The 22,681-nt window shown below is 38.5% G+C and overlaps 2 protein-coding genes across 3 annotated transcripts in view; one reads left to right on the top strand and one right to left on the bottom strand.

The window, feature by feature from the left end:
- Positions 1-2,537: 2,537 nt before the first annotated feature.
- LOC106672974 (protein lifeguard 3-like) lies at positions 2,538-3,585 on the bottom strand. The gene is made up of 2 exons (XM_014404842.1): positions 3,536-3,585; positions 2,538-3,475 (listed from the first exon to the last, which is right to left on the bottom strand). The coding sequence occupies exon 2, from the start codon at positions 3,440-3,442 to the stop codon at positions 2,705-2,707; it is 738 nt and encodes a 245-aa protein (XP_014260328.1). The 5' UTR covers positions 3,443-3,475; positions 3,536-3,585; the 3' UTR covers positions 2,538-2,704.
- A 7,179-nt stretch (positions 3,586-10,764) lies between these two features.
- LOC106672966 overlaps positions 10,765-22,681 on the top strand; it is a 58,230-nt gene continuing 46,313 nt past the window's right edge. Inside the window, exons 1-2 of one of the 2 annotated variants that reach the window (XM_024227600.1) lie at positions 10,765-10,819; positions 15,555-15,727. In XM_024227600.1, coding sequence (XP_024083368.1) covers positions 15,555-15,727 — 173 coding nt within the window. In that variant the 5' untranslated portion in view covers positions 10,765-10,819. Of the gene's footprint in view, positions 10,892-15,554; positions 15,728-22,681 lie in introns of both variants that reach the window. The other variant, XM_014404833.2, reaches the window with a different exon arrangement.

Here is a 22,681-nt window from a genome sequence, read left to right as displayed (position 1 = left end):
TCTTAAAACCAAATTAAAACATGCTCGGCAATTTTGATAATAAAACAAGTTATTTTATTTGAACTTCGAAAAAGAATCATAAAATAGGCATTTCAGACAATGTTGGTAATTTTCAGCGAGTCAGTCTATCATCACTCGTTGAATTAGCTGGTTGATAAACTACATCGCCCCTATATTCATTTTGAAATGTATTTGAATAATTTTACAAGTCTTCTAGATGTGAATAAATCTATTTTCTCTTCTTAATCGATCAGATTAATGCTGAAGCACAAATTGTATAAATTAAACATTTGTTAATCTTCGTCGGATCGCTTCTTTTAGGCCTACATGTACGGAGCAGTCCCGACCCCTAATCCAGAGTAAGGTTCAAAACCTCCGTATTTGCGGAATGGGTGCAAAACGCAAATACTCCCTGAGTTATGGAGCATTAGCGATAATTTACAACCGGCCCTTAATGCGGAATAGTAAATAAGGAATTAATTCAACGGCCTGCATAGCTAGTAATTCCGCAAAAGCAATTTGCAAGATAGTAGTAGAAATTAACTCGGACAAAAAGAGGAATAAAAATCATAATAAGCGGGTTTTCGATGTGGATGGGGAGTGAAAAGGGTGGCTTCCAGAAGATAACGCTCATTAGCAACGCTTTTCTCTTACGTTGTTGTTATCTTTCAGTAAAGTTTATTTTAAATCGTTTTGCCCAAGTAAAACAGGATAATATTTCATTATTATAAAACCTCAAGTATAAAACAACAGTTTAAAAATACTAATGTCAAAAGTAACAATCAAAAATGCATCACGATGCTTTACCTTGTTTTTGACTAACCTAGTCATTGCATATTTGTTTCACATGGCTATGAAATGTTTTAGTGATGTTGACAGACGTGCAAAGGACAATGTCCCTGACTAAAGCACTAATAAGATTTCACAACCCTTCGCCAATGGGTGGAGGAAGAGAGTAATTATATCCTTCATGGAGCGGTACTTCGATAATGTGAGAATAACCTGTAGTTCCTGGAGGTGGCGCTCACTCACTGCAATTGTTGCTGTTTTGGTTGATGAACTACCCACACTGCTATCAGGCAAGTCATGGAATATGCACAAGTCCTAGCAATAATGGGCATTTCTCAGTGGTTAGATAACGGGTGTTATACGCACTCAATTTAACAAGTTGGTGAAAATGATTATCATTAAGCCACCATAAAACTATCATGATTCTTATACCAAGAAGAGGACATAAGCCACTTGTACTGAACGGAGCGATAATTCTCTTCTCCTTTTAGGAAATGAAATATCTAGACCAAAGATTTTCTTGGTTTCAGAAAATCACAAAGAAACTAAAGCTCCGATCTGTGGTTTAATGGATGAATACACCTAAGGGCGGTCAGGATGGTCAGTACTGCTCAGAGGCTAGCGGGCCAGTGTACGACTGGGGAGACTGAGAACCAGTGCGGTGAAGTTTTCCTGAACCTACAACTACTTCAAATCTTAATACAAGAGGAAGCTAGAGCCACAATTCAGAGAAAAATGCAGGGACAGGCGTCAATAGCCTATGCTTGCTGAAGCCATCCAAAAATGCAGATTTAAAAAAAAATTCAAATTAAATACCAGATATAGAAGACTGAGGGAAAGGAATTCTGATATAAAGATGGCTTTAAGACGGAATATATGACAGTAATTAGGATCTATGAAATTAAACTAAGGGCATAGCAATGTATTTCAGGTGGACCTGGAGCATCTAAACACTGCAAAGGAAATCAAAAGGCACGGTATTGCACTATAAAAATACCATTGGCACTAAAGCGCACTGCGTTTTTGGTTTGGTAAGTTCAGAGCTGTTGAAATCGCATTGTGAAGCGATGGTTAGGAAAGAAATAAAAATCACCCTTGTTTGAGTAGCAGGGCATACTGGACAGAGGGACAACGAGGAGGCCGATAAATTGCCCACGGATTTAATGGGAATGGATCCAAGGAGAAAGAAAGGCGAAAAAGGTTCAAAATTAAAAGTCCATTGCAGAAACAAGAAAATTACTAAAACCTGTTAGGATAAAATTATAGTAGGGGTTCTGACTGGACACTATAGATCCAGTGACATGCCAGGAAGAGGAGGAAACGGGGAAAATGCCCTCTGGCGGGAAGACCTATGCAGGCTCAGATTCCTACTCGTAGAAGAGAAAAACCAAGGCTTGAAAGATACACTCCAAAGCGTTCAGTGTGGCATACACCAAAGGCGATAAGAATTTATCGATTCTTCGTGGATAATATCTAACCATTTTAGCACTGTAAAGCCTACAAGGAATCTTTATGGAATTATGAAGGTTTATCAGTATATAATTTTGCCAACTAATCTCCCTTTTCTATACTTGTGGCGTTTTGTTATAAAGCGTTTTTTAGGATCACACTTGTGTGTTTGTAGAAAAAATCTCTAAAATTGGTTGTGTTCTTTGTTTTGTGTTTTTAAAACGAAATGTGTGTAAATAATTTATTTTACTTACTGGATAATTTGTTATATCGATTTGGATTATATAAATAAAACGGCATTGCATTAACATCTGTATTGAACAATGACTCAACGGAATTTACACTTTCAATATTTTAAAACTTAACAAAAAAATCTGCTATTGTGTTTCTTCTTCACGGACATGTCAATATGAAGTCAGGAATTTGGACGGCAGAGAAGAAGGTGACCTTCAGGAACGGCATCGATTTATTCTCCGAAGCAAGCTTGTATAATGGCTAGCAAGTACATGAAAAGCTCAATTATCGTTACGTAGAGAATTATTACAGCGAGAATAACTTCGTCTGGGCTAATCGACTCTCTTTTCCCTCCGATGATCAGCTGCGTGATGAAAATGAGGTAAAGGGATAAAAATACGACCATAACCCCGGCAAGCAAAAGATGGAGTATAGGAGCGAAAATGAAAATCGACACAATGCTAGCCACAATGCCGAAAACAAGGATAGCCAATCCCACAATGCAGAAAACTGGTCCGCAACCGGTGATGTCGCACGGGGCAAACTTTGCAAAAAGTGTCATCACTATGGTTATCAGCCCAGTTGATAAAAACGCCAGGTAAACGACGAACAACTCATACTGGGCCGCAGCGGTAGCCGCTGTCAAAGCATAGCAGGCTGTCATCACTGCTAGAAGGATACTGTTGCATGGGGCGGTTCTCCTGACGGAATCACAGCAAGCCAGAATCATATACACCACTATTCCCGACACAGCAAAAATGATGCATAACCACGGCCTGTCAAAGATCCACTCCCTTATATTCTCGTCGTACGTGAGACCAAAAATTAGGATGGAACTGAAGATCAACTGCAGTGTAAGTATGCCGTATACCTTGGACACGAAGTTCTTCCTGACACGTTCGTCGGCGAACTTGTCTTCTTTGTAACCAGCTTCATCGGCCGCCGGATCCAGGCTCATGTTTTGACCCATTTTCGCTATGTTTCAACTTCTAGTAATACCAAACTAAAACTTTTAATGTAATAATGATTTTGTTAACATAACTAAATATAAATTATCACTTACATGTGTTCTTTCGTGTAAATAGTTCGACTATAAAACATATGTTATTGTATGCTAACCTTCCAATTGTTTTAAATGTAACTAGAGACAGCTGTTTGCAACAACGATAAAAACTGGTGACTGCAAGGCGATAACTGCGACTACTCCCAATACTAACTATCCGGCATCTTCTTTAATTATTTTAATTTTAAAATCCAAAGTTAGACTTATTTAATTTCGAGCTTTAAATGCTCTTCAAGTGCTCTATGTTAGAAACCACACGAGCTAATGTTTAACCTCAACCTTTACTTCAGAATCTTTCATGTCTTTGTTTGAATTTGTGCCAAAAAATACACCATGATCAGTCGACCTTACATTCAATTGCATCATATATTTCGTCATTCCTCCATGCTATATTGATTAAACATACTCGTAGAAAGCTAGAAGAAACCTTGAGTACGCAACAGGCATATTGTGCCAAGTGGTTAGTAATATTTTTGTTGTTTTCAGATGCGTCCTGACTCATGAGTTGGTGCAAATAGGCTTCCTTTCAATAGGTTTTATTTCGTCTATCACATGTTTATTTTAGCAAGGAGTCAATTATAACTCTATATTAGTGGCAATTCTTATTCTGGGCCTGGCCATTAACCCACTCGTTAGCTTTAATTATACCTAGTTGTTCAGTCTTAGGACCGCCGGGTGGTGATGGTGTCAGACTCGTGTTTGTATATTGCAGCGGTTCTGGGTTCGAATCTCGACATTGACCATGGCTATTTATTCGTTAATAATATAATAATAAAGGATAGTCTATATTCTAGGATCTGCACAATCATGCTGAAGACCATAAATACTAACTTTCCATATCTTTACTGCTCGTACGGTAGTGAAATCTACAAATCTAACTGCTTACGTACGTCCAGGGTGATTGCTGCTTAATACGCCGGGTGAGCCGCGAGGCCGTTAAAAATGTTTTCTTGTTCAATAAGTGTGTGTGTATGTATGTGTATGACCATCTGTCTGTCTGAATTTAATTCAAATTACCACACTGAAGAGTCGCCAATCATGAAGCGCATTGAAACCTATGCTCGGATAAATGATTTTTATTTGTATGTTTAACTGTCCTCTTAATGTATCTAGAAAGGCTTGCCAGACAGAACCATGTAGAAAAGACTGGCCAGGACATTCTGAGTCGATCATGTTACAGGTACATCACCTTTGCGGAATAGCTAGAAATGCGCGAGGGGATGCAAGGCGTTGGTACCAAGTAGAGGACATGCTGGAAAACAATAAAAGTATGTCGGTTGTAAATGTATTTGACTTCGTACTTTACTTACAGAAGTCCTTGAACAGTAATAGGCACGATTATGTAAACGTGGTCTGTAACTTTTTTTTTCCAGGGGGCTTCCAACAGTAAAGTCATTTCAGCCCCCTCGCACTGCACTGTTATGGCCGATTGGGTACTCAATATTCCGCCATCGGACCTACAGTCTAAAAGATCACCCACTTACAACAAATAAATAAATTACTTACAAATAAATACACGACACAATAAAACACAACACAGAAACACTTATTTACACAGATATTCACGTTTTATACACTATTTACAAGTGAGGAAACACCCCCGTTTCTCTTAAAAAGCGGAATAGAGGAACCAACATGTGGACTTGTTTGCCCGAGTACCGTTTTTATGTCGGGGTTCATGCCTACTCGCTCCCTGTAGGGGGCCAAGGCACGGCACTCATCGACAAGATGAGACACACTGAGCAACCTTTCTCTACAAGCGGGACACCTACGCGGGTTTTGACCCAGAAGCAGATGATACCGTCAAACGGGTATGGCCAATCCTCAACCGAGTTAACACGATCCTTTCATTTCGTTTCAGATTCTCATGGGGCCATCGTTCAGTCGTACCCTTAACTCGCAGGAGCTTCTCGGACGACCCGGCCCACTGACGCTGCCAACGCTTTCTCACAGCGTTCTTTACTGCTTGCACAGCGTCACCGGGCCGGATCTCGGTAGCTCGGTCTGGAGGGCGAGACGTACCAGCTTTCGCTGCCTCGTCTGCACGTTCGTTGCCCTCCAGCCCGACGTGTCCGGGTACCCAGACAACTACTACCGTTTTTCCAAGGCGCTCCAGCTCAGCATATCTTTCTAAAAGGAGTACGACATCAATACTCTTGATTATTAGACCGATTTTCATATACATCTATAATCATTTTTTGATAAGAACCAATGTAATATTGGTTACTGTAATCATGAAAATTTTGGGACTAATGGTAAATTTTAGATAGCATTTCAAAAGATCAAGGTGTCCTTACGCCTGATTAGGTTTTTTTAAAGTATAATCACAAGTAGAAATACTGTAAAATAAAACGTTTTCATAAAGACAAACAAACGAGAGTTGTCTTTACTGTTAAGCGGGGCGTCCCTTGCCAGTGGGACGTTAACGAACCGCCCTCCCCCCGCCGGGCCGTCCCTTTGAAGAAACTCTCATCAGTGAGTTTCTTGTCCTATTTCCACTTTACCATCTCGTTTTAGGAATAATCCAGGCAAATCAGATTGGGCGAACCTCTACGGAAGCGGCGGGTCAAAAAAAAAAAAAAATCACAAAAAAAAAGGCGCCAAATTATGCGAATCATCTTGCAAACATCTTGCCCCCCGAACTGAGGCCTAACTCAATTTCGGGCCGTCGGCTGAGGTCCCGGGGGCGTCGTTAATATTAGGTGCGGAAAGGAAAATCAAATCTAACTTCCCTCTTATCAGACCCGAGGCTATCGTTCGGGAGTTAACACCAAAATTCACCCGTGGCCACACAAACGGACTCACTGGTCGTTACAACCTCCATACCACATATAGCTGTTTACCTCCTGAACTTTCTTCTATTAACTATACGCCTTCTAGTCCTAATAGTACAGAAAACCCTCAATAAAATGAGAAGCGTCCATTAAATTAAAATTTCGTCTGCTGAGAATCTAATCATCTTGTAGGTTTGTAGCTTTACTGAAATACGTTGGGTAAAGAATTATTTATTTTTGTATATTTTTTATTTATTTTACTGTTCAACTGACAAAAATTTATGCATTTAACACTCTGTTGGTAGTGATCAACAAAAGAATTGGCAGGAACCTGTCAGACCAGGGGGATAGGGGAGAGGAGCCGGGCATTGCCTGAACACTCAGCGTTTAGGATTGTTGGTTGAGGATCACTCCACTGTCTTTTTCAGTGTCATGGAGGATTATTAGGGTGAGACGTTGTAAAGAGAGGTTGAGCAAGTGGATGGTGTAGAAGGATAGCATGGAGTGGAGTTGTGGAATCGTTTTTGGATCATGTCCTTCTTCAATGGGATGTCTAAGTCTTTCTAGATGGTTTGGTTGGAAGGGAAGTTGAGTTTGCGATGGAGGACTTTTCATTAAAAGAACTGGATTGTTCGTATGCTGGATGGCTTAGCTGAACCAAGCCCCACAGCTCAACACCGAATGGTATGGTATGGTGAAAAACGATACTAGGAAGCGGGGTTTGCACTCCCCAGGCACTGCAGCCTTCTGGCTTTTTGTACCTTAGTTCAGTGCAGTAGACTCAATCCTTCTTCTTAGAAGTGTCAGGGCATTGACTGTCGCTGCTGCAATTTGATTCCCTAAGTTTTTTCCGTACGTTAGGTTAGATCTCCATTGAGCATTCGAAGATGATATGTGAGGCTGTTTCCTCCTCCTCATTACATAATCTGCAAATGGGATCATCGCTGTATATACCCATGTTGTGTAGATGTTTACTCAGATGCCAGTGACCGGTTAGTAGTCCTACCACTCCTCTGAGTTTGGCCCTCTCCAATTGCAGCAGTACTTTTGCCAGTCTTGGTGAGGGTTGCTTCATCATAAGTTTTGTATGTCTAGCACCGCTACAGTTTATCCACTTCTCCTTTTGTTTTGTTTGGATCCATTCTGCGATGGAGGATTCTATATTTGTTTTTGTTATCCCAAGAATAGGTTCGGGGCCTATGTATGGTCTTGCAGATCCTCCTCTGGCCAGTCTGTCTGCTTTTAGGGTTCACCCGCGTAAGTTTCGTGAAGTGGAAAGTCGGATTTGGGTATTAGAGGCTATTAGAGACGCATAGTACCTACCCATTCGTACCCCCTCAACACCGAAAGTCCAAATCGATCTAATTAGTGTCTTGCACATAGTTAGTGTATTGTGTGTACTCATTATACATTTGGGTTCAAGCAGGCGTTTGAGTTGTCTGTATCTTCGGTTCAGTTCTGGTCATTTTTGTTTTAATTGTGTTCAACGTAAGTCTGCTGTCCAAGTCGTACCCAAGGTAGCGGATTTGGTTAGAAGGAGGGATACACATATCTTTCAGTATGTGGGCGCTGTTCGACAGGTACTTATTCTAAATGTGAACGTTGCTTGCCGGCTCTTTTGTTTATTTTGTTTGATACGCCAACATATTCACCTAGATTCTTTGTTTTCTAACCGATCCAATTTATGATTTCCTTTTGTCTCAACTTTTCACTTTATCCTTCTCAGACTCACTGTCCACTCTTCATGGAAAAACATTGATATTTATTTTAAAATTAAATGAGTTTAGTTTTCGATGACACGAAAACAAGAAGATGCCCGGGGAAGAGTCTAAAACGTGCCTATCATCGGTCAGACGAGCTGTTGACTAAGAATTAAGAAAACGATCGGATTTTATGAGGCTAGATCGAGAGCTGACTGAATAAATAAATTAATTTAATTAATTCGAGTGCATGTCCATCTGTATTATAAAAGTTATTTATTGTTCTTCCCCAGACTGTAGCGATGACAGTTTTGGGTGAAAATGTTTAATCTAGTTCGGAAACTTCAGAATTATTAACGTTTAATAGATTGGCGTTTGCTTAATGAAGCACCAATCCATCAATTGCGATGTAATTCACTTGCTGTAATACTTCCCAATAAAGCAGCTAAACTGCTTGGTTTACAATATTTTTCGTTTGCTATTTTCGGGACATATTTTAGCTATGAATTCATTTGTCGTGTTTCTATTCATAATCTATCCGCTAATTTATTTTTGTTATAAATTGTAACATCAATCATCTCAAACTCACTGCCCACCCATGCGACAATTGTCTTGTCCTTTCATTTATTTTAAAGCCAGTATTTCAGACACCTTGTCATCACTATCGAACTGTCATGAGATTTCATTTATTGAAGTAGCTATTGGTGGTTCATTTATTGTGGTTTAACGTTAACAGTTGAGATAAAAAAACCAATGTCATGAGCGGGATTCGAACCCACGACCTTCGGCTTGATACGCCGCTACTCTACCACTTGAGCTATCGTGACTTCTATCCCCTCGGGCACTAACTTTCCATCTCAACCCCACCTTTTGAACTTTCCCTCCTTTTTGCCATTTTTCAAATTTCGTGTAAACTGTTTGATTCTCGGCGGCAAATGAAATGGCCACGGAGAGCTTTAGTGAAGTATACTTCATTTTAACTCATTAAATTCACTAGTTTTCGTGGTCCGCTTGACCAATTAATATAATTCAAGTAATTAAGGCTTTTAGTTGAGATAAAAAGAAAAAAGGTCGTCGGTTCGAATCCCGCTCGTGCACAGACTTTTTTATCTCAACTAAAAACCTTAATTAATTTATGATAGCGTTAACGCAACCGTCAATTGATATGTTACTGGTCTTGTTCTATTTTCCATTAACACTTCCAAACTGCTCGACTTGTATTTTCTCGCTTTTGTTATTTCCTTACAGTTTTTTGGTGCTTTATTAATATAGCTAAGTGTTCACTTGTCGCTGTTTATTTTGCTAATATATCCCTTCGTTATTCCTCTTTGTTCGAATTTATGATATCATCAATTTCCGACTCGCTATCGTCATTGCCAAAGTGCCTTAGGGTTTCATTTATTTAATAGCTGTTGAAGTTACTTTTTATTGCCACTGTTTAATGTAATGTCTTGAGAAGGGTAAGGATTTAAGGTTAACGGACCACAAATCCGTCAAATGGTATGTTGCTACTCTTATAGTATGATATTCCATCAAAATTGCTATACTGCACGTGTTATATTTTCTCGCTTATGGCAAAATGCTTTTTGCCATTTTTCAAATGTCGTGTAATCGGATTGGATTCTCGGCGACAAATGAAAAGGAGGGAAAATTCAAAAGGTGGAGTTGAGATGGGAAGTTAGTACCCGAGAGGATCGAAGTCACGATAGCTCAAATGGTAGAGTAGCGGCGTATCAAACCGAAGGTCGTGGGTTCGAATCCCCTCGTGACACTATTTTTTCATTTCAACCAAAACCTTAAAAAAAAGAAAAAAAAGACTAACATCTTATTTATATTTACTACAGCTTGTTACCCCCTTGATTAGAAAACAAAAGACAGTCATGAGAGAAATCGTCACTCTACATGAAAGGTTGGCAGACACATAACGATTTCTCACTACAGGGATGAACTACGAAGAACTGAAGTTCTCAACTACGATTTCTGCTCAGCGCTTAGGGATTATCAATACCGCATCTCTCGTTGCATTTGTATCCTTTGTATTGAAAAGGTCGACCAATTGGAGTATCGAGATTCCCCTGAATATCTACATCTACATGATGAATATGGAGAAAAAATAAATCAATTTCTACAAATAGAGAGCATGAAGGCACATGACTACCGACTGAAATAAAATTATTTTATCATTAAGCGATAGCCCAAATAATAGAAAAAAATGGTAAAATTGGCTTAATCTGCACTCATACTTCTGCGCGTAATCGGCATTAAAATTAAGGGAAAAAACTTTTTCTTCAAGTCTTTTGCGAAGAATTAATTAAAAGACAACTTAATTAAAAGGTATTCTTAACTTATCTTTCATTCCGCTCATCGGCTTAATTCTGTTTAATCTTTCTTTACCTTTCACAATTCCGCTCCATTTTTCCCCTCGTCCTTTCGAAATCCTTTTGTTCTCTTCCTTTCTCTTTTAATATAATGAAATGAGGGATGCTGAAACACTACAAACTAAATAGGTTTAAAATGCAATAGTGTCGAGGTGTAATTATTTTCAAGATTCAATTAAAAAGAAATACTGACTGGAGAATTTTTAGAAAATTCAACAAACCAATTCAAGATTGTTCAAGATTCAACGAATTAAAATAAATTTAATAAAAAATGTTAATTAATCGCTACCTCTTAAGTCATTGTCTCGTTTTTCGGGTTCAAGGAGAATCAAGTGCTCTCCGCTAAGTCCCTTCCTAACAAGAAGTCCGGCAACGCCGCTTCGCAGCATAACAGGTATATCAAAGTGGCTCTTATTCAGCGTGTTGTACCAGGTGAGGTTTACCTAGTGTTACACCTGTTTGTTTGTGTCCAGTGTTTCGAGAATAATTTGAATATTTTCTAAGGTAAGATATAACTAAGAAAGGGTAAAACCAATCAATCGAATCAATAATATTTGTGCGGAAAGAATAATAACATTGTAATTGTTAAAATGACTTAATTTCCCATAAAATGTTTAAGTACATTAGAGGAAAATACGATATGTTATTTCAGAGATAATCAATCTCGGTTAATTTTTGAAAAATAATTTTTTCTTACGTAAAACGTTAAAAATGCGTATCAACATGAAATAAACAACAACAAACAATTATTTAAAAAAAAAGTTGGTGAAATTACAGGTGGATCACAAGACGATAAACGGTTCAATTTGTGGCCGTAGAGACTTAAGCGACAGTAAAATTTAGTATTGTTTGAAACAATTTTGTCACAAAACAACTAATTCAAAATTTAGTGACCTTGATTGTGTTTGTAAGGCAAAAATCATAAATCATTCATACCTTACATGAAAATCTTGAAATTTTGTTATGAAAGTGGGACTATAAGATCAGAAATCACAAGAAAACAATAAAAGTCGGTAGTACCTCCAGACAATTAATCTTTGATATGGTTGCTGGTAGGCTACCAAAGACTAACAAGACAACAATTTAGATCAGTTAGGAGACAATAAACTACAAACTTTTGTGACACACAAAGTAAACAGTGGAGGAGGAGCAAGGCAATTAAAATAAAGTTAAAGAAAGTACAAAAACCTTTAACATTGGTGACACAGAATATGAACGTTACGTTGGTTGTGGTATCGTATGGTATCATAAGGTAGAAAAGGATACTAGGAAGCGGGGTTTGCACTCCCAGGCACTGCAGCCTTCTGGCTTATTGTACCTTCCTTGTTCCTTAGTTCAGTGCAATAGACTCAATCCTTCTTCTTCGAAGTATCAGGTCATTGACAGTCGCTGCCGCAATTTGATTCCCTAAGTTTTTTCCGTACGTTAGGTTAAACCTCCATCGAGCATTCGAAGATGATATGTGAGGCTGTTTCCTCCTCCTCATTACATAATCTGCAAATGGGATCATCGCTGTATATACCCATGTTGTGTAGATGTTTACTCAGATGCCAGTGACCGGTTAGTAGTCCTACCACTCCTCTGAGTTTGTCCCTCTCCAATTGCAGCAGTGCTTTTGCCAGACTCGGTGAAGGTTGTATCGTCATAAGTTTACTATGTCTAGCTACAGTTTATCCACATTTCCTTGTGTTTTGCTTCGATCCATTCTGGGATAGAGGATTCTATATTTGTTTTTGTTATTCCATGAATAGGTTCGGGGCCTATGCATGTTCTTGCAGATTCTCCTCTGGTCAGGCTGTCTGCTTTCTCGTTACCTAAAATTCCCCTGTGTCCTGGCACATAAGATATCATCAGGTTGTTGTGTTTCCCCAGGTTTTGGAGATTTTGGATGCATTCACTGACTAATTTTGGTTTGATTCTTTACATGCTAATGCTTTAATGGCTGCGTGGCTATCTGATCTTATGACGATTTTTTTGTCAGTGTAACCTCTTTTAAGATTTTCCAGAGTACAAGCATTGATGGCATGCATTTCTGCTTGAAAGACCGAAGTGTACTTCCTGATGAGTTTGATTGTTCATGTTTTGGGCTTGTACAGAAAACGCCTGATCCGGTTCCTTAGTTTGTTTTGGAGCCATCTGTGTACCATATCATTGTATCTGATGCTCTTTTGTGTTCTTCCTCTCCTTTATAGTCCGTTGAGACTTTATAGGAAGTTGTGAAGATTGTTTTTGGGATCATATGATCAGTCCCCATTTCTAATAATGGGTGTATGATTTTGTCGAATATGGTTGTATGTCCGAATTGTTTAGTTCCTTTCCAATTTAATTGCTTCTGTAGCCTAAGTCAACTATTTATAGCCTCCCCTTGTATGAATATTTCCAGTGGAGGTAGGTTTAGCAAAGTTTCTAATACATTTGTAGAAGTTGTTCTCATTGCTCCTGTGATACATAGGTTTGCTAGTCTTTGTAGCTGCCTTCGTTGTGGTAGGCGAAAATTCAAGAAGAATACAAATTTACTATTTCCTGGCAAGCAAGACAAAATTTTTATAAATTCAAACTGTGGAGGAGATACAAATATAATAATAAAATATATAAACGCTAAAATCAGTAAAACATTTCAATTTGCTGGAACAGAAGTCGAAACGTTGTAAAATCTGTAATAGTGGAGGTGTTGTAGGACAATAAATGTACAATTTCCTTGCAACAAATACAAAATTATTAGAAATCGGAGGAGAAAACAAAAGACAATAACGCTAAAACTAAGTTAAACATAATACAACTAGCTTTTAAATTTTATGAGACGTTTCATTATCTGTAGAAATGGAGGCGTCACAAGATAATAAATTTAAAATTTCCCGGCAAAAATAAAAGGTTTTGCAATTTGGTGACAATGGAAACGACTTAAGACAATAAACCCTAAAATTAGGTTAAAGAAAATACGGGAAACTTTTAAACGTTGTAACACAGGACGGTACGTTTTAAAATAGGTGGTTCTGAATCTTTACAAAACAAACAAATATCCAAAATTAATAGGTGTTTTATTGAATTTCTCAAAGCAATTAATTTCTTTATTTCTGGGTATATATTTAAAGCAGTTACGGTTACATGAATTCTGTATAGCAACCGTCAATTTATGATATTATAGCATTAATAAACAATTTGTTGAAATCGTGAGAAGCGACAAGAATGAAGTATTTTACTAAAGTTTTCTAAAATACCTGATTCTTGACCGCTCCTAACGACTTCAACAAATTATTGAACAAACTGCCACTAAAAAACACACATTTCTACCCGAGAGAAACGTGTACTTATAAAGAATGAAAATGTATCTGAAAAAAATTGTCCAGTGGTAAAATTTGTATAATGCTTAAACTAAATTATTATAAAACTTTCAGATTCAGGCGAATGCTTCAGGAGTTAAAAAAAGGTAGAAGGTTGGATCCTTGAATGCATCCAGATAGAAAATCTCCGAGGGGTAAAAGCCACGTCAAGAGCACAATTTTCCGACAAAAGGAATCCCAGCGCAATTTTACCGTTGGAAAAGGAGTACAAATAGAAAGGCATTAGTCTACGTTTACTTTCCCAAAATCGCCCCTAAGCATTTAACCCGGGGGGCGAAGTGTGTTGGCGTTGCAGAAGACACTTAAGGGTTTTCTTAAGACGTCCTATTCGAGAATATCCTTAGGAAAATTGAATCATAGAAGAAGAAAAATTCAGTCGATACCTTTCTATTTAATTATCAGGATCAAGGTTTAATTACATGTAATAAACGATATATCTGATTATTCACGCCGATAAATGTGAGGTATAAAAATTAAAGTTAAATTAATTTTCTAATTAATTGTCAATGCATCGTTACTGAGGGAGAACTGGCAATCTTCCTCGGTCAAATCTAAAGTTTCGTTGAGCACCACCAAAATCAAAAAGAAAATCGCAGTAATCTCTTCAATTTTCAAAAATAAATCGAAACGCATGCGTAAATTCACAAGTTCTTTACATAACTTAGCGAATACATGATCGTAAGTTTGTTTGGTTTATCTATGAGATTTTTTGTCGAAATGTTTAACCAACGGGAGGAAAGTTTAATCACTTCGATTCAATCAGTGAGTTGCTCCAAATATTGATTGTCTCCTAGGAAGCAGTAGTTTCAAAGGTGCAGATTTTGAAATAGAAAGATGCTCATCTTGGTTATTCACTTGCTTGTAATTACATTTTTCTTTCATCACATGGGCGTAAAAACTACTTCTTTTTCGACATTAGTTTTGTTTATAATTTTGACATATCTATACTCCCTCTCTACATATATATGTACTCCCAATTGCTGTGGATTGTTTAGGGTTTTTGTCATTTGGTCCACCATTTTTACCGTTAGTAGTCTGTTGACGCTATATCTGCTACAAATCTGTACATTTGTCTTCTGATCTATTCAATTTTATAATTTATTGCTTCTACTACCACAAGTTTTAAGAGTTGTTTTCTTGTGTTACACCATATTTTAGGGTTTGTATTATGTTTACACAACTGCTACAGCCAGATGTCTTAAGATGGCCACGAAATTTTAGAGTTTGTAGTCCAGTAACGCTTTTACAACCACAGATTTGAGAGTTATTTTTCACCAAATTTTTCGCTTCCACTGCAACAATTTCCATTTTTCTTACTTTCTACCAGTTATTTTTCTATCTTCTGTCACCTGCACTGCTACAAAATTGTACCTGACTCTACAGAGTTGAACAGGTTTTTCTTGCAGTCTACCAATTCCAACTTCTGTTCAGTTCTATCTGTGTTCTACCTAATTTTAGGGCTTAGTTTCTGTTATTGTTTCTACTGCAGCAGATATTACCTGTTATCATTATAACAGTTCAACTGAAGGCAGCAGAAGGAAACTCTTCTTCTCAAGGAAGGATGAGTTGATGTCCACAAAATTATGTCGCAAAGTGTAATTTAGTCTAAGAAGGGGTTTTCAAGGAGTTTACCAAGACACATTTAAAAAGTAAAACAAAAAATTACATAAAATGAGAATTTTTTGAACTTGTAAAACATGCAATTTAAGAAATTATCTTTTCCTTTGAAGGCAATGCATTTTTTAATGAAAGTTTAATGATTAAAATTGCCAACTGGAAAAATAATACATACAATTTTAAATATAATTATTAATGTTTGCCATCAGATGGGGACACCGAGACGTGTATACTTTTCCGCAGACAAGACTCTGGCAGGAGTGCCACAGCTTCTCGACGATCTGCACAGACTACTGGAGGACAAAGAATCAGCGGACATCGTGCTACTAGTCGGCAGAGAGGAAGTGCCGTTCTATGCCCACAAACTCATCCTCATGGCGAGGTAAGTCGATATTATCAGTTACAAAACATTCAAGATAAAATTGGCTATTGTTACTCATCCGCCGTCCGCTTGTTCACACTGTACCACCCATTGTCGCCGTAGATCCACATTAAGTGGGCGGGCTAGGACTCCCATGGTGGATGAGATGAGATGGCTGTTCAAGAGCCCAACGAATCGGCTCCGTCCCGACCAGTCATCTCGAGAGGGGCGAATCCGAGACTGTGGCCTCGTGGCTCACAGGTCGGATTGGGTCTGTTCATTCTCAGGTATCCATTCTCCACATTGGTGCGCTCTGGTGGGCGACCGGAATCCTCAGCACTTCACAGACTCGCCCTCTCGGGTGCCTGCTACTCCCCAAAGGCCGACCATCGCCCGCATTGGAGTTTTCAGGGGAGAGTGGTTCAGGCTCTCCCCAGGATTTCGCAGGCAACCCTTTCGGGTGCCCACTACTACTCCAGAGATCATCCCGCCCCAAATGGTATTTGTTACGTTTGGTCGGGCAACGGCTACGCCAGGGTGCTACGCAGGTGAACCTTTTAAGGTCGTCGCAGATCGAGGGACGTATCCGAGGTTGTGTGATCGCCCGGCCCACACCCCGGATTAAAGCTGTTTATTCTCAGATACCCTTCTCCACATGGGTGAATTCAGGAGGAGAGTGGTCAGCCCTATGGATAACGGGTGTCCACGGAGATTCACAGGCCGTACCACTCCTTCCAGGATGTTTACCCGTCCCAGATGGTATTTGCTACTGCTGGTCGGGCAACGGCCGTGCTCGGGGGCTTCGTAGGCCGACCCTCTCAGGTAGACTCACTCCACCCCCAAAGCCCAGACGCCCCAGTCAATATTTGCTACTTCACTAAATGAACAGTTGCGATCCTCTTTTTGTTCAGCGTCCGAAGGGACCCGAACAGTGGCGCCACGAGTAGGCAAGAGGTCGCGGAAACGGATAGATTATTTGTTGCACTTCACCGTTCCCCATCCACACCCCGTACTTATTCGTACGCGTAGTCTCAGCGTCCTCGCTAAGTCGCTATACGCTTCGGTGGTCTGTTCCTTCGTATCCTGCGAGAACGGAGGTGATAACGAAGGCCATCCGCACAGCGTAGGTCGATGGCCACCCAACAAAATGATCTGCTCCCGATTCCAAAAGTTTCACACCAACCTCTCCAAGCATTCTAACCCTACTGCTCGAGCCCTCTCTACACATCTTGAGAACCCGCCACTTCCACTTAATCAACAATGGCCTTGAATCTTCCAAATCCGCTTAATCACACACTGAGTGGCTGGTGTCTCATTGCATAGGTCTCCGAATGCAGCAATGGCTTTAGTGTTAGTGCAAAAAAAGATCACATTGTAATATGTACTAACATGTGTAGGGTCAAATTAAAAAAAAAAAATATATATATATAACATAACCTCAAGCCCATGTACACATACTTACGACATCCAGCTGGGTCTAATCTCATAATTGTTTTAGAACAGTGAACTAAGGTGCACCCTCGTATGTCCGAAATGAATAATTTCATGGTAGTCTAAAAATGGCTACTAATAATATTAATTAAAAACGGTCCACCAACCCAGGGTCGTTTTGTACACCCAACTAACTCTCTCAAAAAAAAAATAGGATAAATTAAATAAATAACTCTTTATAAATCAAAAACTTAAATACCTTTTCTTTAAATTAAATGACAAAGAAAATAATGAAAGAGACTCCAAAACTTTATAGCAAAAAATTCAAATATGTTTACAGGTTGCTTTATCTCAAATTCTACAAATGGTCGAAGTTATCATTCCGAGTCTATATTACACCTTTTGCCTGTAATTACCCCCCTTTTTTTTTGGTTGCCGCCGGCCTGCGTATCCGGACGCCTCCCTCTGTCAACAGGAAGTGTTTATTCCTGGTGTAATTCGTGTGGATGTTATATTTTATTCTATTTTATTTTCCAGAAAAGCTTTACTTATTAACTGTGTGAATGAGCTACGTTGACATATTTACAGCAAAACGTATTTTTTAAGCTGGCTTCGATGGAAGGCTGAACTGCACAAGGATGACCAAATAAGTCGTAGCTGCTGCAATTATCTTTAAAAAAAATAGTCATTGCGAAAATCAGCCGTCTGTGAATGAAATACTGTACAACTCACGGAAGTGACAAGCGGGTAGCCCAAATTGAAGAATCCACAGGCTGTGAAATTGACCGTCTGCTTCATTGTAACGTAAAGCTGAAGCTTTTCCTGAAATATGGGGCAAACTATTTTGTCTGTGCTTCTTTGCAAAAAAAAAAAAGATAATTGAATATTTACGTTATTTCGTAGCTGTTTATTTCTCCTCATTAATTTGAAAAGTTCAACGTTGAAAGAGTCTGCCTGAAAAAAAAATTATCAGCTCGGATTTTCCCAGTTTTAATTGTTTGTCTTACATAGTTTTGGGTTTTATTACAACACGATGTTAAGCAGAACAATTCGTACATGAAGAAGGTCGAATAGAGGATGTTCAGTGCGCCTTTTTGATCGAACTTTCCACTAGTTATGTCTAGGACGGCGTAGTACATATAAGAGATGACGTTGTTCAGAACAAGAAAGCATATTAAAAACAATTGCCACTCGAATATGTCATTGAGCCTAGAGCATATCGACAGAAGTTCGCTGTGGGTCAACATCAGAAACCTCTTCCTACTAAGACTTTTCGTACACTCTTCTAACGAGTTCGACACGTCCGTTAACCAGACGCAGAACTGCATGAGAATAATGTAAATCAAGAAATCTCGATATAAAAACATAAACCAGGAAACTTGGGTAAGGTAGAAACTGCCAAGATGCGTCGTGTGGCAGTAGACGAACAACCCTAGTATCGAAAAGATGCCGACAAAGGAAAGCACATCCCTGTATTTGTTCTTGGCGCTTCTGTCTGTGTATTTTTTAAAGTGATCGTATGCGTTTTTGTTTACAAGCAACTTGTACACGTGGATCGTTATGCAGCTCGTCTGGCTTAAGACCTGCACCCAGTAGAGTATCTGGTTTATCCTGAAACTGGTCCACTCGTCGTCGGAGAACATGAGAAACACGAAGGCGACCGTGAAGGACGAAAGGATCAATAGCAACGTCATGAAAATGGCCCATATGGAAAGGGTGATGTCGTAAGACATACTCGCGTCGAAGACATATAGCCCTAAAATGTTACCGAGCTTTTCTAAAACGCTGACTTTACTGGATAGCTGTAGAAACATGACTGGTCACTTCCAGCAAATCGATTTTCAAATTATTGAATCGTACTTTTGATAATATCACAAAATCAGAAGACCTAAGTTGTTATTAGCCATATATCACTAAACCAACCTGACAATCAAACTACATCCTTCATCCTGAACCTATTATTAGAACCAATTTCTTTCCTACGACGACTAATATGGGTTTAAAAAAAAGTTAAAGTAAGTAAGAATTTATTATTGACTATTTAAATATTTGTTGATAATAAAAACAATTCAATCTCACCTCTCTACGTGTCTCCTCTGTGGTTTCAAGTAGAGTTTTTTGATCTACCAAAGAATGTTCGACATAATTGACAGATGTCTTCTTGCTTCAAACTTCAATGTTATTGTGTGTACGACTAGGTGGAACATAAAGGAAACTAATGTGAAGAAAATACATAGCGAGTAGAAAAGCATCTGCCAAAAGTATGCTTTATTCAGCTTGAAACACAGCTTTGACAAATACCTGCGCTTTTCTGCCTTGTAGAAGCAGTGGAAGGTTTTTCTTTAAAACAAGATTAAAATATCAGAATTGCATCATAACAAGACAAACAGCAAGTTCGTTAATGCAGATTACAGATTGTTTCAGTTATTTTTTCCATTTACCGATGGATTTCGGGTTCTCGGGGTAAATAAATGAACCAAGCGAGACTGAAATTTGTCTAAAATTCGACACGCTCTCGGGGCTCGAGTCTCAAAATTTCCTTAATTGCCCGGCTTCGTGAAACGTGAGGAAAATGATTTTCGACAAGGATAGGAACTGGGTGTGATTCTTTCACTCGTTGTTATATCTAAAGTCATAGTAGATTTTCCTCCCTAATCAGCGGTGTACGTGGAATACAGGATAAGACCAAAGATATGGTCCTATGGGACTCCAGCCTTAACAGGACAGTGGATAGAGACGAATGTTCTCTACATGACTCGAAAAAGCGGTCAGTCAGGTAAGATCAGAGGATATGGGAGTAAAGGAAAGGAGGGATGCTCTTCAGATTCCACAATAAATCCGGATGCCAGACAGTAGCATTGATGGATTGTGGACTGCAGTTTGCGTAGCCAAACAGGTGATAATGTTTTGTTCTTCTAAGATGGGAAGGATTCTTTTCAGGAGGAGCTTCTGGCTTATCGGGCGAATGGATTGAGGAGTAGTGTTTACGAAAGTATTATAAAAGTACGTAAGGAAGAGCATTGCTTTTTCTGGAAGAAATCTAAGGATTTGAGTTGTTATAAGGCCGTATCCAGGAGCTTTTCTTTCGAGACGGGTTTTGGTAATATGCTGCGCCTCTGAAGGATGAAAAGCTTCTTGGGAAAGGGAAAAGGTACTGGTTGGACTAGTTCTTTTCCTCCTGAATCTGTTGTTCCGGATCTATTAATATTAGGTTGAGGGCGGAATATTTTAGAAAGGTGTTGAGCGAAGAGTGAAACCTTCACTTCGTTTGACTTGACCACTGATATGGTCATTACGAAATGGAAGAGAAGTATTATGATAAGATAAAGGGTAGATCGCGTTCATTAGAAACGAAGAAGAGACTATTTGATTCTATTGTTGCTGTCTCATCCTTGTATTCTGCGGAATTGTGGTCCCTTGGCAATTTTAACGAAATGGATAAATTACAAGTACGGTATTTTAACCAACTTTAGCATTTGCCCAGAAATACACCTAGTCACTATGTCAGGATTGAGCTTGAACTTGAGCCATTACCGTGCAGTTGCTAAAAAGAATTTTAAATGTGTGGATAAAAGTATTGAGCACGAAAAATGGTTCGCTTCTGAGAATATCCTTTCATAATGTCTTCCGTAAGGCCAATTCATCAGCATGTAATTTAGGAGTAAATTATAGAGTTCTGATACCATGTACCGCATACTCCAGTCCTACCTCACAGGTCGCACCTATTCTGTACGACAGGGTAAGCTTACTCCCAAACTCTTGGAGATATCTGGAGAACCCCAAGGTAGCGTGCTGGGGCCATTTCTTTATCTACTCTTTTCGAGTGACTTCCCAACCAACCCGGCTCTAAAAATAGCTCACTTTGCAGACGATGTCGCTGTACTATCTAAACAGCACACCAGCCAGGAAGCCGTAAAGGGCTGCAGGACTTCGCGGATGACGTGAGCGGATGGTGTAGAAAAGGGAGGATAAAAGTTAATCCAAAAAGTCGCAGACTGTACAATTCACATATCGCCGCAATGTGGCAAACGAAGCCATCCCGCTACAGGGCGAGCCCGTACTACATGAATTATCTGTTCGCTATCTCGGCCTACAACTGGATCATAAGTACGGGATGTGCATATTACAAATGCTGTAACATGAACACGACACCGGATGTACTCCTTAAAACATCTCCTGACCAGCCAAAATATACCCCTGCATATCAAACGCTTGGTTAATCTAACAGCAATAAGACCCATTTGGCAGGACGGCTGTTACACTGAATAACCTCATAAACAGAAATAACACCTAAAACAATAAAATTGTATTAAAATTTATTTAAAAATGCGCAGATTGTAAACAACCAGTATAGAGAATAGATATTAAAAGTATCGGCTCAAAATATAAGTAGGAGTATATTTTTGGAGTAGAGAAGCCACGTGCGAATGGTTAGGCTAATAAGAGATTTATGGGATCACTGTCTGAATTATGAATTTATACCAGTCTCAGAATCGATCCATCACTGGGAACAACACAAAAAAGTAATTTTATTAAAAAACAGACTAGTCATTTTCTGTTAATTATTACTCATGCGATATTACAATTTAAGGCTGATATATTAAAAATTATTTCTTTTGTGTCATTAACTTAAAATATAAAATATATAAATAGTGTGGTGATTAGTGACCGTTAGCCGATGATTATTCAGATAAATAAATAAATTAATTATTAAATTCAAAATGATTCACTTTAAATTAATATTTACTATTCAAAATATAAAGTAATTCTAGAAAAGGTAAATGGTGGAGTGAGTGTGTTGTTCATTTTTTAAAAAGATAATTCCTACTCACAGTTAGTTCAGATTGAAGGAATTTACAACCATTTTCCCATAAATATCCTTATTGTATATAATTATTCAGAAATCGTGAGGTGCGGTCTGGTGTGATGTAGGTTTCAGAAAAACATTTTCTTTATCGTGCCAACGTTTCGATCTTTATTGAGATCATCTTCGGCGCCTGGGATTTACAAACATTGTTTAAATTTTAACAAATACATGTAGGATGTGGAAAAAAGTGAATTTATACAATGCAAAAAATATATTTTGTATATTCGATCAAAGTATTTCTACTCACTCAAAGTGTTTGTTTTCTGCGTAAGTGTGCCATTCTTGCGTATCGTGTTGAGAGTGCCAGTGAGATATTGCTGTCGAATATAAAAAATATATTTTTTTGCATTGTATAAATTCACTTTTTTCCACATCCTACATGTATTTGTTAAATTTAAACAATGTTTGTAAATCCCAGGCCCTCAAGATGATCTCAATAAAGATCGAAACGTTGGCACGATAAAGAAAACGTTTTTCTGAAACCTACATCACACCAGACCGCATCTCACGATTTCTGAATAATTATCGACTAACGATCATCAATCACCACACATAATTGAATAAAGTTCAGCCTTGGACAGGGTATCATCATATCGTATACATACGGTGAGAATGTTTATTAAAGAACATAGTTTTTTATATTTTCGCTGTTTATTTTATTGTAAAACCAAAAATAA

Source organism: Cimex lectularius, unplaced genomic scaffold, assembly GCF_000648675.2.
Source record: "Cimex lectularius strain Harlan isolate CLEC.00 unplaced genomic scaffold, Clec_2.1 scaffold203, whole genome shotgun sequence".
NCBI lineage: Eukaryota > Metazoa > Arthropoda > Insecta > Hemiptera > Cimicidae > Cimex > Cimex lectularius.
This window is presented reverse-complemented; position numbering and strand designations above follow the sequence as displayed.